We start from the raw sequence: 13807 nt of genomic DNA on the forward strand, positions 1-13807 counted from the left end.
CATGCGCCCGACCGGGATCCACCCAGCACGCCCACCAGGGGGCGACGCTCTGCCCATCCTGGGCGTCGCCATGTTGCGACCCTCCTGGGTGTCGCCATATTGCAACCAGAGCCACTCTAGCGCCTGGGGCAGAGGCCACAGAGCCATCCCCAGCGCCCGGGCCATCTTTTGCTCCAATGGAGCCTTGGCTGCGGGAGGGGAAGAGAGAGACAGAGAGGAAGGCGTGGCGGAGGGGTGGAGAAGCAACTGGGCGCTTCTCCTATGTGCCCTAGCTGGGAATCGAACCCGGGTCCTCCGCACGCTAGGCCGACGCTCTACCGCTGAGCCAACCGGCCAGGGCAAGATGGTTGTTTCTAAGTTAAGTTGTAATCCACTTTGATTCTGGGAGGTGAGAGTTGTAATGTCTGCCTACTCTGTCACCATTTTTCTGGTTCCTACTTCCATCTTCTGATGTGAAAACTGAGACCAGGAAAGGGTTACTTGCCCTGTCAAATAGTTTTTTAAGAGGCAGAAATGGAATTCAGACCCAGAAAAGCTGACTCGACAGATGGTGCCTTTTGTTCACTGCCCACAGCCCATCTATTGCTAAATGCTGTCGATTCTAAACAACCCATCGTCGCTAAATGCTGTTGATTCAAAGGTGTGTCTAGAAACTCTAGCCTTGATTTTCACTGCCGTCGCTCTTGTGTAAGCCGCCTTCATCCTATGTCTGGGCTAATGCAGTGGTCTCCTAAGTAGTCTCGTGGTTCCATTCTGGCCCTCTATTTCCCTCCCCACAAAGGGTGATCATGTTACACTTGCTGGGGATGCTTCACCCTTAAGATAACACTGAAGCTTTTAGCCTTGGCCTACAGGGCCTTCTGTTAGCTACCTCCTGGCTAAGTCTGTAGGTTCATCTAATGTTCCTCTCTTCTGCATTATTTTTCTATCTGGGAAGCTTTCTAAAATTCTAACTAATTCTTGGGCTCCAATTCCAGATAGTCTGATTGGCTAGGTCTGAGGTTGGACAGTGGATGTAGGGGGTTTTGATCAGCCAGGTTTGGGGAAAGCCTTGCTCTAGAAATGTGTTCTGTGAATATTCATTGTAGCTTAGTTATAGAAGCTGCTCCTGGCCTTTTTTCTTGAACTCCCAGGAGGCTCTGACTTTGAATTCTCAAGAGTCTTAGCTCAACTGCTGTGTTAGAACTAAGCTTAATGATGGAACATTTTTCCTGGACTGCTCATTAAGTCTTTGGTTTACTTTGTGTTTGTAATTGAGAAACTGTTAAGAGAGAAAGGCAGAGAGAGAAGGGTGAGAGATAGAGTTGATCTCCAGGTAGTAAATAGAATATTCAGTGGAATTAATGGTACCTTTAATTTCTTACAGGAACTGTCTCTGTTCAACTCATTCATTGTTATTTGAAATACCGAGAAATATAAAATGCAGATATTCAGACCTGGAAATGTAACTGAATAAAACCCCATCTTACAAAAATATTAAATTTAACAATATGTGGTATTTTCTCTAACACCAGGCAAAAGTCCCCAGGGATTGTCCTCCCTTCTCCTTCATCCTTTATATATTTATGAGCATATTCTTTTCGAATGTACTTTTTTTTTTTTTTTTTTACAGGGACAGAGATAAGTCAGAGAGAGGGATAGACAGGGACAGACAGGAACAGAGAGAGATGAGAAACATCAATCATTAGTTTTTCGTTACGAGACCTTAGTTGTTCATTGATTGTTTTCTCATATGGGCCTTGACCACGGGCCTGCAGCAGACCGAGTAACCCCTTGCTCGAGCCAAAGACCTTGGGTGTAAGCTGGTGAGCTTTTTCTCAAACCAGGTAAACCCGCGCTCAAGCTGGCGACCTCGGAATCTCAAACCTGGGTCCTCTGCATCCCAGTCCAACGCTCATTCACTGCGCCACCGCCTGGTCAGGCTGGAATGTACTTTTGAAGTACAAGGGGTTGTAGAACATTGAAGTTAAAATATTAAGACTGAGAATAAAATCAAAGTTTCAAATGACCCTATAGAAAAAATTTAAAACCTTTTCAATCTTGTCTATAGGGTATGCATTCTTGATTAAAAAGTTTTTATGGAATGCATATATGCAGAGAGATAAAATTAGATTCATTTTTGTAGACATTTTGATCTCTTAGCACTTATACCAAGTAGTTTTGGTTTTATTTGTGAGCTATTTAATTCTACATTGTGTGTAGTCATAAACTGAGCAAGGTACTATTAATGTTGCATCAGTCAGTCCATGTCTTTATTGCGTTGTTCCAAGCATTTCTAGTACAGTAATTTATTCTGTTGCAGTGTTTTTATTCCCGCATTTTTGCCGAAGAGAATATTAGGTTTTCATTTCTTCTTGCTGTGCCTCTAGGATCAGCATACATGCAAATATAGCAACTGAGGTGTTGAATTTTAGTCAAAAATAGAATTCAGCCTCTTTTTTGCTATTTCTTCTCATTCATGCCCAGGGATCCAAGTAGCTCTGCCCTCTGCTGGCTACTTCAAATTATAGGAAGGGAATTCTCAGAATGGTACTAATTTCCAACTTAAAGAGTGGCTGGAAGACCTTTTAAAATTTCAGCAATGCAAAATTCACAGTAATAGTTCTTATTTTAATTTATTAATTTTAAAATTCTTTTTATTGAACTTATTGGGGTGACATTGGCCAACACGATTATACAGGTCTCAGGTGTACAGCTCCATAATATAATAATACATTATCTACACACTGCAGTGTGTGTCTACCACCCCAAGTAGTGTCTTCCTCCATCACCATTTATCCCCTTCACCCTCTCCTACCTCCCCCAACTTCCCTTTCCCTTTGGCAATCAACGCCCTGTTATCTCGCTATGAGATTTTGTGTAATTTTTTTTGCTTAATCTCTTCACCCTTTTCACTCAGCCCCCCAACTCCCTCCCCTCTGACAGTTGTCAGTCTGTTCTTGGTATCTATGAGTCTGTTTCTATTTTTTTTGTTAGTTTATTTTATTCATTAGGTTCCACATGAAAGTGAAATCGTACAGTACTTGTCTTCCTCTGACTGGCTTACTTTACTTAGCATAATGATCTCCATGTCCTTCCATGCTGTAGCAAAGGGTAAGATTTCTGTCTTTTTTTAACAGTTACATAGTATTCGACTGTGTGTACCACAGCTTTTTAATTCGTTCATTTACTGATGGGCACTTGGGCTGCTTCCAAATCTTGGCTATTGTAAACAATGCTGCAGTGAATACAGGGGTGTATGTATTCTTTTGAATCAGTGTTTTGTGTTTCTTTAGATATATATTCCCAGGAAGTAAAATCGCTCAGTCATAAAGCAGTTCCATTTCTAATTTTCTGAGGTAACTCCATACTGTTTCTCACAGTGACTGCACCAGTCTGCATTTCTACCAACAGTGCACAAGGGTTCCCTTTTCTCCACATCCTCGCCAATAGTTGATTTATCGATGATAGCCATTTTGACAAGTGTGAGATGATAATCTCTTGTTGTTTTAATTTACATTTCTCAGATGATTAATGACATTGAGTATCTTTCATGTCTATTGGCCATCTGTAATTTTCACTTAGTAAATTTTTAAATTCAAGGAAAAATAGAACCTTCTTTATACATTATTGCTCAAGAAGATAGCATTTGTGGTTTTCTTTCTTCAGGTACAGATAAAAACAAATATGGATATAGTTAGTTACAACTGCATTAGAGGAAATAATCAAATGTTTTAAATGCTGATGTAGATAAAGTTAAAGAATTTTCTTGTGCACTTCTGACGTAGCACTTAGTTAAAGCTCTTGATAACTCCTTTCAGTTGAGTTTTAGGTTAAAAGAACACTCCTTTCTTTAATTTAATTATTTTTATTCAGCGAGAGGAGGCATGCGCCCTGACAGGGATCCACCTGGCTAGCCCACAAGGGGGCAATGATGCTCTGCTTATCTGGGGTGTTACTCCATTTCTCAGCAACTGAGCTCTTAGTGCCAGAGGCAGAAGCCATGAAGCCATCCTCAGTGCCTGGAACCAAGTTACTCCAATTGAGCCATGGCTGCAGGAGGGGAAGAAGAGAGAGAGAGGAGGGGGGAGAAGCGAGATGGGGAGGGGTGGAGAAGCAGATGGTTGCTTCTCCTGGGTGCCCTGACCAGGAATCGAACCGGGACTTCCACACCAGGGTAAAACAAAATTTTTATTTAGTTGAATATGCTAAACAATTATCTTCTTTAGCTAAAAAAGTATATGTTATTGAAATATTCTTTACTTTTTAAGATTTGCACAAAATGTTGTTAAGGAGTTTATATCAACATGTAAAGATCTTGAATGCTTACAGATATAATGAGCTACAAGTTTAAATTTACAATGACAATTTACTTGTCACTCTGCCCTCCATCTAATCAACCAGACATAGTCACATAGTGTTGATGGAAAACAAGTCTCTCGTGTACCCAGTAGTAAATAATTGTTAATTAAACAGTTGTCAGTTTATCCCATGTTCTCCTTAGCTATGAATAAGAAGCAATGTCTGTATGCATGAAGAAAGTTTTCACAAAATATGAACAAGCAAAGCACAATTAAAGCATATCCTGCTCAGAACCATATTGATTCATGGCTTCAATTAAGGTCAACTTGACATTTAACAATAATTTGAGACTAAGCTGAAGAGTACTTAGCTAGGTGGTGAGAATGGATTTGGTTTCCAAACTGTGGTACTAATTATGCAACTCACTGGAACCCTGAAGTCCAACTCAGTGATCTCTAATGACCTTTTAATGATAATAGTTAACTATTTTTGAGTTCTTACTTTGTTAAGGATTTTAAAGGTCATTTGATTTTTATGACACTCCTGGGAAGAATTATTATGTCTAGTTTAGAGAGAAGGAGAATGGACATTGTAATTATTAGAGAAATGGTTACCATCTACTGTTGAACTTGGAAATGCCTGGTCTTAAGTCTATTTCAGAATAATCGTTACAGTAGATGAACACAAACATGTTAGCATTTCCCAAGTATGGTCAAAGGCAAAGACAAAAATTCTAATAGGAGTCTTTCCTTTATCCATAGCTTCAGAAAATAAGTAATATGCAGTAGAAACAAGATTGAGCTAATAAACTATCTTTGCAGTGGGACTACACATAAATAGTATGGATAAGTTTGTTGTTTCTTACGTCCCAATTATTACTTTAGTATAAGTACTTGGTCTGAAGAAATGGCTTGTTCAAAGTCACTACTTTATTTTGTTTAGTTGTATATATTTGAGTTCTATAGACCGAAGCACTGCTTGTGAAGGTAGGCCTTGATTTTAATTATTTTTATTTATTTATTCATTTTAGAGAAGAGAGAGAGAGAAAGGGAGAGAGAAAGAGAGAAGGGGGGAGTCCCAGGAAACATCAACTCTCATATGTGCCTTGACTGGGTAAGCCCAGGGTTTTGAACCGGCAACCTCAGCATTCCAGGTCGATGCTTGATCCACTGCACTACCACAGGTCAGGAGAAGGTAGGCCTTGATTTTAATATGTCGGTAATAGCTGTGGCCATGATGGAATTCATTCTGCTAGGTATTGAATCACTTTCCCTTCTAAGCACCATTGAGGTACTCTAGGCAATAAGTAGCAGAGCTCATTTTAGATCTTTTTCTCACTTCCTGCTTGTGTCTGTGCTACTACTGCAAGTTGATAAAAAATTTTAGGGCTGAGCCTTTATTTTAGCTTCTCTTTCTGTGAGAAGAGACTCAATCGGCATCAGTATTATATGTGCTCATTCTGCTTAATATGTGTTTTTCTGGAGCAAATGATTAAACCAAGCCTTTAGCTGACACCTTTGAGAAAATGTAAGCTCTGGTTCAGACTCCGAGGGAGGGGTGTCCTACAAAGTCTCCAACGCTGTCTACTGCAGTGCTTCCTTCCGGTTAAGCAAGTTTCATTGTGGGCATTTAGATATTCTCCCCCTCAGCTTGGGATCTGTTGGTAACTAGTTTTAGGACTGATTGCTAATGAGTGTAAATCCACTTCTCACTGAGCAGCTGTGTAGTACCAGCAGAGGGACTGAAAGACTTGAGTAAGTGATACTGATCCCAATTCACCCTGCTCTCCGCACTGTTTTCTTCCCCTCTCAGGGTTAATTATTACCTTGGGTTCTGACATTTACAACGTACACATCTCTCTTGCCTTCATCTGATTCAGTCCCAACTCTGTGTCCTCACCAGGCCCCATCAGAACCTATGTGCCCTTCTCTGGGCCATTTTGATACTATGAGCTCATTTTTAAAAACAAGGTTTTTTCTCCAAGATATTTCTTTTACTTTTTCTCTTAACTCAAAATGGGTTTTCTTTTATTAGACCAAAGTTTTTGAAATCCCTTCCTTTGTCATTGTTCCCTTTGGATCTTCTAAATCATAGTGCCAGGAAGATTGGGGTGTGTGTGTCTGTGTGTGTGTTGGACATGCATGTTTGTCCAACAGTAATGCCATACAGCAGCTCCCTGGGCCTGCTTCCATCTGCAGCAACCTCAGCACAACAGCCTGGTTTCCTGTGCCTGTTTCTGGTTTCTGGTGTGAGCCCGAGGGATAGGCACACTTAGCATCCCTAGATGCCAGCATAACAATGTAGAAGATTCTTTTTCTAGAACCCTTTCTGCTCTCCTATGCAGACCCATGAACAGATAAGCTTGCTACTGTCCAATCATTTCTCAGCCTTTTGACTTTCTGGAGTTTCTACCGTATTCTTCCCATCTCCGGCTCTTCTACTGAGAGCTCCCAGCAGTCATTGGCGTGAGCCACAAAGCAGTGACAGTGAAGTCCACTAAACTTCCCAGAGGCCCAGTCTGAGCTGCCTGCTTACTCTCTACTGCTTGGTAGCTATTCTTTTTCCTGCTGTTACTGCCTGTTGTTGGCCTTCCCTGTTTCAGATGCCTTTGCTTTTCTCAGCAACCATCCAGACCACTCAATCTGAGTCGGGATTTTCTAATTTTACTGGGAAGTCTGTGATTCTGTGTGATCTTCCTCAGTTTCCTTTCATGCAGACAAACTTTTCCTGCAAAATTTCTTTTTTTGTGACAGAGAGAGACAGAGACAGGGACAGACAGACAGGAAGGAAGAGAGATGAGAAGCATCAAATCTTTGTGCAGCACCTTAGTTGTTCATTGGTTGCTTTATTATATATGCCTTGACCGGGGGGCTACAGCTGACGGAGTGACCCCTTGCTCAAGCCAGTAAGCTTGGGCTCAGGATGGTGAGCCTTGCTCAAACCAGATGAGCCTGTGCTCAAGCCGCTGACCTCGGTGTTTCAAACCAGGGTCCTCCACCTCCCAGTCTGATGCTCTATCCACTGCTCCACTGCCTGGTCAGGCCCTGTGAAATTTCTGATAAAAGTTGCTTCTACTTTTCTACCACTGTTTTTTCTTTTATAATCCAATTTCTAGTCCCATCAATGCATTTAAGATGTTTCTGAAAAGATGTCTGTTCCATGTAGTTTTGAGAATTCACCTTTTGTTGCTTCTACTAGGATTTGAGGCAATGAACTTATACTTCCAGAAAGCTCTTTTTCATTTGGTTTGCTGCAAACCACTGTTTTTTTCTTTTTTCTTCTTCTTGTTGGTAAAAGGTAGCTATTTCCCAAAGTAAAACCCTTAGAGCTCCCTTCCCTCCTCCGACTTTGCACATACATACATGTTGCTGAATCCTGTGCAGATTCCCAACTCCAGCCACGTTTGTAAGCTCTCATTGTGCCTCTTTCAGCCTGCTGACAAACTGGTGTCTTTGATTCAGCATCTCTGAAATCAGACTCCTTTGAAAAATATCATTAAGTGTTCCTACTTTCTTGGAGTGGCATTACTAGTCTCCCTTTCTCCCAGGGACAAAGCCTTGAGTGCCACCCGCACTGATGGCATTATGGTCCCTCACCTCTGTCCAGCCTGCTGCTTGGAGGGTCTGCTCTCAAGCCCAAGGGAAGCATCATCCCTCTGCTTCATGTCTCCGGCCTGGACTAGCCCCACTACCTCCCATCCCCGTAGTTATTATGACTCATTTTTACAATGACCAGGTATGACTTATTTTGCTTTATTTCTCAGACATCACTGAGAACTCCCCATTCCTACCTAATTTAGTACAAGCGTTGACTACATTCAAGGGCCCCACACACCTTCCTTCTCTTTAACTTTGCCTGTTCCCCTCCATGAGTCACCCTTACATCCCCTGGTGAACCCCATACTTCGCTGTCCCTGATATGCCCAGTTCCCTCTTTCCTGAATGCTTTCTAGCACTATTTTTGGTTCTGCAACCTTGAATACTCTGTCATTTAGTATTATGGTGTAGAATTTTTTCACCTATGTTCAGAAAAGTTCTTGGCATGCAATTTTTCTTTCTCATAATGTCCCTTTAAGGTTTTGGTTTCTCTGTTGGTCTAATAAAATAAGTTGGGGAGGTATTTCCATTTTTTCCTATTTGGAAATTTGTGTAAGATTGGTTTTATTTCTTCCTTAAGGCTTCAGACAGAATTTGTCCATCTAGCCATAAATTAGTCCATTTGAGTCTGGAGTATTCTTTGTGAGACATTTGTAAATGGTAAGATTTCAGTTATGGGGCTATTTACATTTTTCTATTTTGTTTGTTAATTTTGATAAATTACATTTTTAAAAAGAATTTATCCATTTTATCTAATATTTAAGAATGCTTTTTTAAAGTTAAGCTAATATATTACTATTTCCTGATGTCTGTAGTATCTATACAATGTTTCCTTTTTCATTTTTGACATTGGTTAATTGCATCTCTACTTGATTATACTTGGCAGAAGTTTTCATTTTTGTTAGCTTTTTTTTCAGAAGAATTCTCCTCAGATTATTTTTTAGTATTTTTATCTATTTTCTTTTACTCCCCTCTTTGAGCTAAGTTGCTGAGGGATTTCCCCTCCTAAATTCTTGAGATAGATATTTAACTTAATTAATTTTCTCAGCCCTTTATCTTTTTAATTATGCATTTAGACCTAAAAATTGCTATCTAAACATTATTAACTGCATCTAAATAGTTATGGTATATAATGTTTTCATTATCATTCATTTGAAAAATATTTTCAAATTTTGATTCTAGTGTCTTTTTTGAGCAATGAGTGACATAGAATTGTACCCCTTAATTTTCAAACGTGGAGATTTCCTTTTAATTTTTGACTATTATAATATGCACAAATATCTAAGTATCATTAAAGTCATAACACATGAAATGCCCTATGAAATTTTGTTCCCTATATTTTGACAAGTGAAAGCAGCTGGCTGTGAATAATTTGCACATTGTAAAGATAATACATGAGGTATTGACAAGAAGTCATTAGAACTGAGTCTTCTGCTGGAGACTAGAAAAAAATGGTAACGTGCATATATATTAAAATACAAACTGGCAATTTGTCCTTCTTAGTCCCTTTCACCTCTTTCATCCATCCCCTCCACCCCCATCTGAGGTATTAACTTATTTAAACACAAACCAGAGATGCTTTGGGCAGTTGTATTCACAGTGTTCTGTCAATAGTTAATTAAATGGCTGTGGTATAGTGTTAATTGTGTCATGATTGTGGCAGAAAGATAAATTATAAGTGTGAAGGTGATGCAATTATTTTAAAATTTATAGCATGTTATTTATAAAAGTTGTACACTAGGATTGCAGGTACAAAAATATTCATAGAAAGATTGGAAAATAATATACCGAGTAGATGCCGTTGTGTATCGTATAGATTATTGTTTTTCTTATGTCTCGTACCTCAGAGATGTTCAGTAGAGTTGTGCTATTTTTTTTGTAATTAAATGATCAGTGTAAACTAAAATATTGTGAGAACAGTTCACTCTACTACCAGTATGTACTAGCCAGCCAGTCATCTTGTAAAAAGTTCAAATGAGTTAAGATAGATAAATATAAATCTTATATTATTTTCCTCATTCTAATAATGTGTTCATTGACACCTTATTTCAAAAAGCATTTGCAATGATTAGGAAGAAAAGTAAGATAGTGGAAGAGAATAAAAATTAGCTGCCAGTGGGGGGAGAAAAAGAGAAAAGAAGTGGAAATGAAACTGGAATGAAACATAAAATAGAGCCAGAAATGAGGCTGATGAGAACATATATCCTGAAATCCTAAAACCTGTGGCAGTAGGCTGTGTACTTATTTCAGATTTTCAACAGCCAAAACCAAAAGCAAGCTGATCAACAAAAGAATCTATAAATTTTTTTTCATTGATTTTTTTTTTGAGAGAGTAAGGGGAAGAAAGAGAGAGAAGCATCAACTTGTCATTCCACTTAGTTGTTCCACTTAGTTGTGCATTCGTTGATTGCTTCTCCTATGTACCCTGACCCAGGATGGAACCTGTGACCTTGGTGTGTTGGGAGGATACTTTATCCACTGAACCATCTGGCCAGGGCTCATAAGATTTTTAAAAGCACAAATAAACTCAAAATACCATCCAACTGTTTAATTCTTTAGATAAAGCTAAAAGTTCTAAATAGGAAAGAAATTAATCTTCAGAATCTTCCTACCTAAAATATAATGTAACAAGATGGACATTTTCAGTGATCGTCCAGTGTACTTAAGTAGTATTTCTTCCAAGTCACACCCAAGCACAATTTGCCTGAAGCAGTTGCTGAGGCCAGTTCGATCAAGTGTTGGTAAAGCGCCCTCTGTCAGTGGTGATAAGTTTTAGCTGTGTGCACTGAAAGGGTAGATTTTAAGAGTATATGTGAAGATTTTAATTTACATATCTCTGATGATTAGTGATGTTGTACATTTTTTCATATGCCTATTGGCTATTTGTACTCTTTGGAGAAGTGTCTGTTCAGTTCTTTTGCCCATTTTTTAATTGGATTGTTTACCTTCCTGGTATTGAGTTTTAGAAGTTCTTTATAAATTTTGGTTATTAACCCCTTATCAGACATATTGGTGAATATGTTCTCCCATTGTTGGGTTGTCTTTTTATTTTATTCATGGTGTCTTTTGACCCAGCTATACCACTTTTAGGACTATATCCTAAGAATACCAAATCACTGATTCAAAAGAAGAAATGCCCCCCATGTTTATTGCAGCATTGTTTACAATGGCTAAGGTCTGGAAACAGCCCAAGTGTCCGTCAGTGGACGAGTGGATTAAAAAGCTGTATATACAATAGGATACTATGCGGCTGTGAAAAAGGAAATCTTACCTTTTGTGACAGCATGGATAAACTCAGAGATTATTATGCTAAGTGAAATAAGCCAGGCAGAGAAAATAAAATATCATATGATCTCACTTGTAATGTGGAATCTAATGAACAAGTGAACTAAGGAACGGAATAGAAGCAGAGGCAGGGTCACAGGGACCAGAGGGACAGCTGTCAGAGGGAAGAGGGATGAGAGGATAGGACCAGAGGAAGTAAAACTATATATACATAACAGAGATATAGATAAATCCGTGTAAACACAATAAATGCAAGTTTAGTTTTTCAAAAAAAAAAGTATATGTGAAGAAATGAATGAGCTGCATGCTTTAAGGCATTTTTTAAAAGCATTTTTTAAAAACATTTTTCCCCTCAGGCAGACTTTTGGTATTCAATGGGAGAGTGTACTTCCTGGAATGTCTGAGATACAGTGACTATATTTTACTTCTCAAATAGATTCACTGGCCTGTGAGCTGGGGCCGTTCTGAGAGCTTACTAAGAAATGGGGAACCCAAACTAAGATGTATTCCCATTTGTGTGAACACCCTGTCTCCTCTCACTGAGGAGTCACAGGAATAGCAGTGAGAAGGGCAGCAGTTCTCTCAGAGAGCAATGGGGATTTTGTTTTACTCTATAGCCATGGAGTGTTCTTGCAAATGCACTATCAGAAAAATGTTAGCCTGAAATCCTTTTAGGTGATAACCAGACCCACATCTTGGTCATAAAAATCTCAATGAAGAGCTCTTAGCATGCCTAACTGTGAGCATTATTATTTTCTAGTGGGCCCTCCAAAATAAAGTATTTGCATATTATAACTGTGTTATTTGGGGAATTGTTATTTATAGCTCAGTTATAAAGATGAAATATTTGCTGAAAGTAACTTTGTTTTCTTTTTTCTTTTGTGGTCTATTTATGCCACAAGTTGTGGTTTCCAATATTGTATGCCTTTGGTAGAAAGCCTGTATGTGTTTTCTTTAATAGGACTTCAACCAAAGTCAAAACAGACCTTAAGAATTTAAGGGAGTGGAATAGTGCCGTCGGAAACATCCATTTTAATCGACATAGAAAACTGTGATTTCATTTTGTTAAAAGACAAATTTGTTTGACCTTATTAACCCTTGTAGTTCCTTCCTAATCACTGTGTGTCATAATATCTAAGGAAAATGGGGATATAGGATATAATAACTGGTAAGAAGGAGCATGTATACGCCACTTGGAAAAATAACAGATACATTGCCTGAAAGTTAAACAGAAACACAGTAGAGAAAAATGCACTCAATGATAGTTGAGGACATGCTGTGGGGCAATTATTCATTGAACAAAACTCAGTGACAATTAGCACAAATGCCCAGAAAACTTTAACAGTTATGGCATTCTAAAATGAGAGCCTGCCTGCCTCCTGTAACAGTTAAACATGTTATGATTCTGAAATTCAAAGCAGTTTTGTAAGGTGTTTTAAGTCTCACAACAGCCTCCTCTGTGAGATATCCACTTTGCTGGCACTAGTGTAGTTCTGAGCCTTCTCATTCTGTCCGGATTCTGTTAGTCTGCATCTGGGCAGAGCTTTCTTTGCCAGGAGACCGTGTCCAGTTCTTTAGTTCTTGGCAGGTTCACTTACTTTTTCATGGTTTCCCTCCCAAACTGTTCCCAACCTGGACACGAGATGAGTTGGTTCCTGGGCCTTTTGTGTTGAAGGCAGGGAGGCTATTATGTTCTGTGGTGCCCAAGAACAGCCTGTCCTTTGACTGCCTCAAATGTTTCAACAGATTATAAAGGGACATCATATTCAAATGTATTAAAGGTGTTAGTCCAGGGAGTTCTCCTATTACTTTTTCATGGTTTCCCTCCCAAATTGTTCCCAACTTGGACCCGAAATGAGTTTGTTTCCTGGGGCTTTTGTGTTAGAGGCAGGGAGGCTATTATGTTCTGTGGTGCCCAAGGACAGCCCGTCCTTTGACTTTGCCTCAAATGTTTAAATAGATGTTAAAGAGACATCATATATTCAAATGTATTAAATGTGCTAGTCCAGGGAGTTCTCCTATTAAATGTTTGAATTTTCTGATTTTATAATTCCCTGCAGGCCCACATGGTTTCTCTACATCCAAAGAAACATAGATTTTACTATAAAAAAAATTGAAACAAGCATGGTTAAAAAAATGAAATGACTACGTGAAAGAATATGTTTTTAATATACATTGAATGGGAGAAATACTGTTTTAATGTTTTATATTTTTATTTGCATATACATGGTTAGGTAAAAGTTGGTTTACAGTTGTAATACAAATAATACAATAATCAATAAATTATATAAGAATAAATGTTTTGCATACTCACGACTGCAAACCTACTTTTGCCCACCCCTGTATACATGCACCTACATGTATATTTCTGTTAGAAATGATGTTGCAGTATATCAATCCAGATGATATTATTTTTGAATTAATTGCTTTAATTTATTTTTATTTTTAAACAGCAAGATCAACTTTATACCTGGGCTGCTGTTAGTCAACCCACACACTCTCTGGATTACACTGAAGGACAGTTTCCCAGGCGAGTTCCCCCGGTGTGGTCGCCATCTCATCCTCCTGGTGAAGAGCATAGGCCTCAGGATGCTGAAACAGGTAGGCCTCCAGGAGCAGTGAATGTTGTGAAAGGATGAGACATG

General features: G+C 39.0%; 1 protein-coding gene across 1 annotated transcript in view; it reads left to right on the top strand.

Moving 5' to 3' along the window:
* The window catches only part of FMN2 (formin 2), a 410616-nt gene that overhangs the window by 90934 nt on the left and 305875 nt on the right, over nucleotides 1-13807 (top strand). The window contains exon 3 of the mRNA XM_066235150.1: nucleotides 13616-13763. Coding sequence (XP_066091247.1) covers nucleotides 13616-13763 — 148 coding nt within the window. The remainder of the gene's footprint in view (nucleotides 1-13615; nucleotides 13764-13807) is intronic.

The sequence above is a fragment of the Saccopteryx bilineata genome, chromosome 1 (genome assembly GCF_036850765.1).
Source record: "Saccopteryx bilineata isolate mSacBil1 chromosome 1, mSacBil1_pri_phased_curated, whole genome shotgun sequence".
Taxonomy (NCBI): domain Eukaryota; kingdom Metazoa; phylum Chordata; class Mammalia; order Chiroptera; family Emballonuridae; genus Saccopteryx; species Saccopteryx bilineata.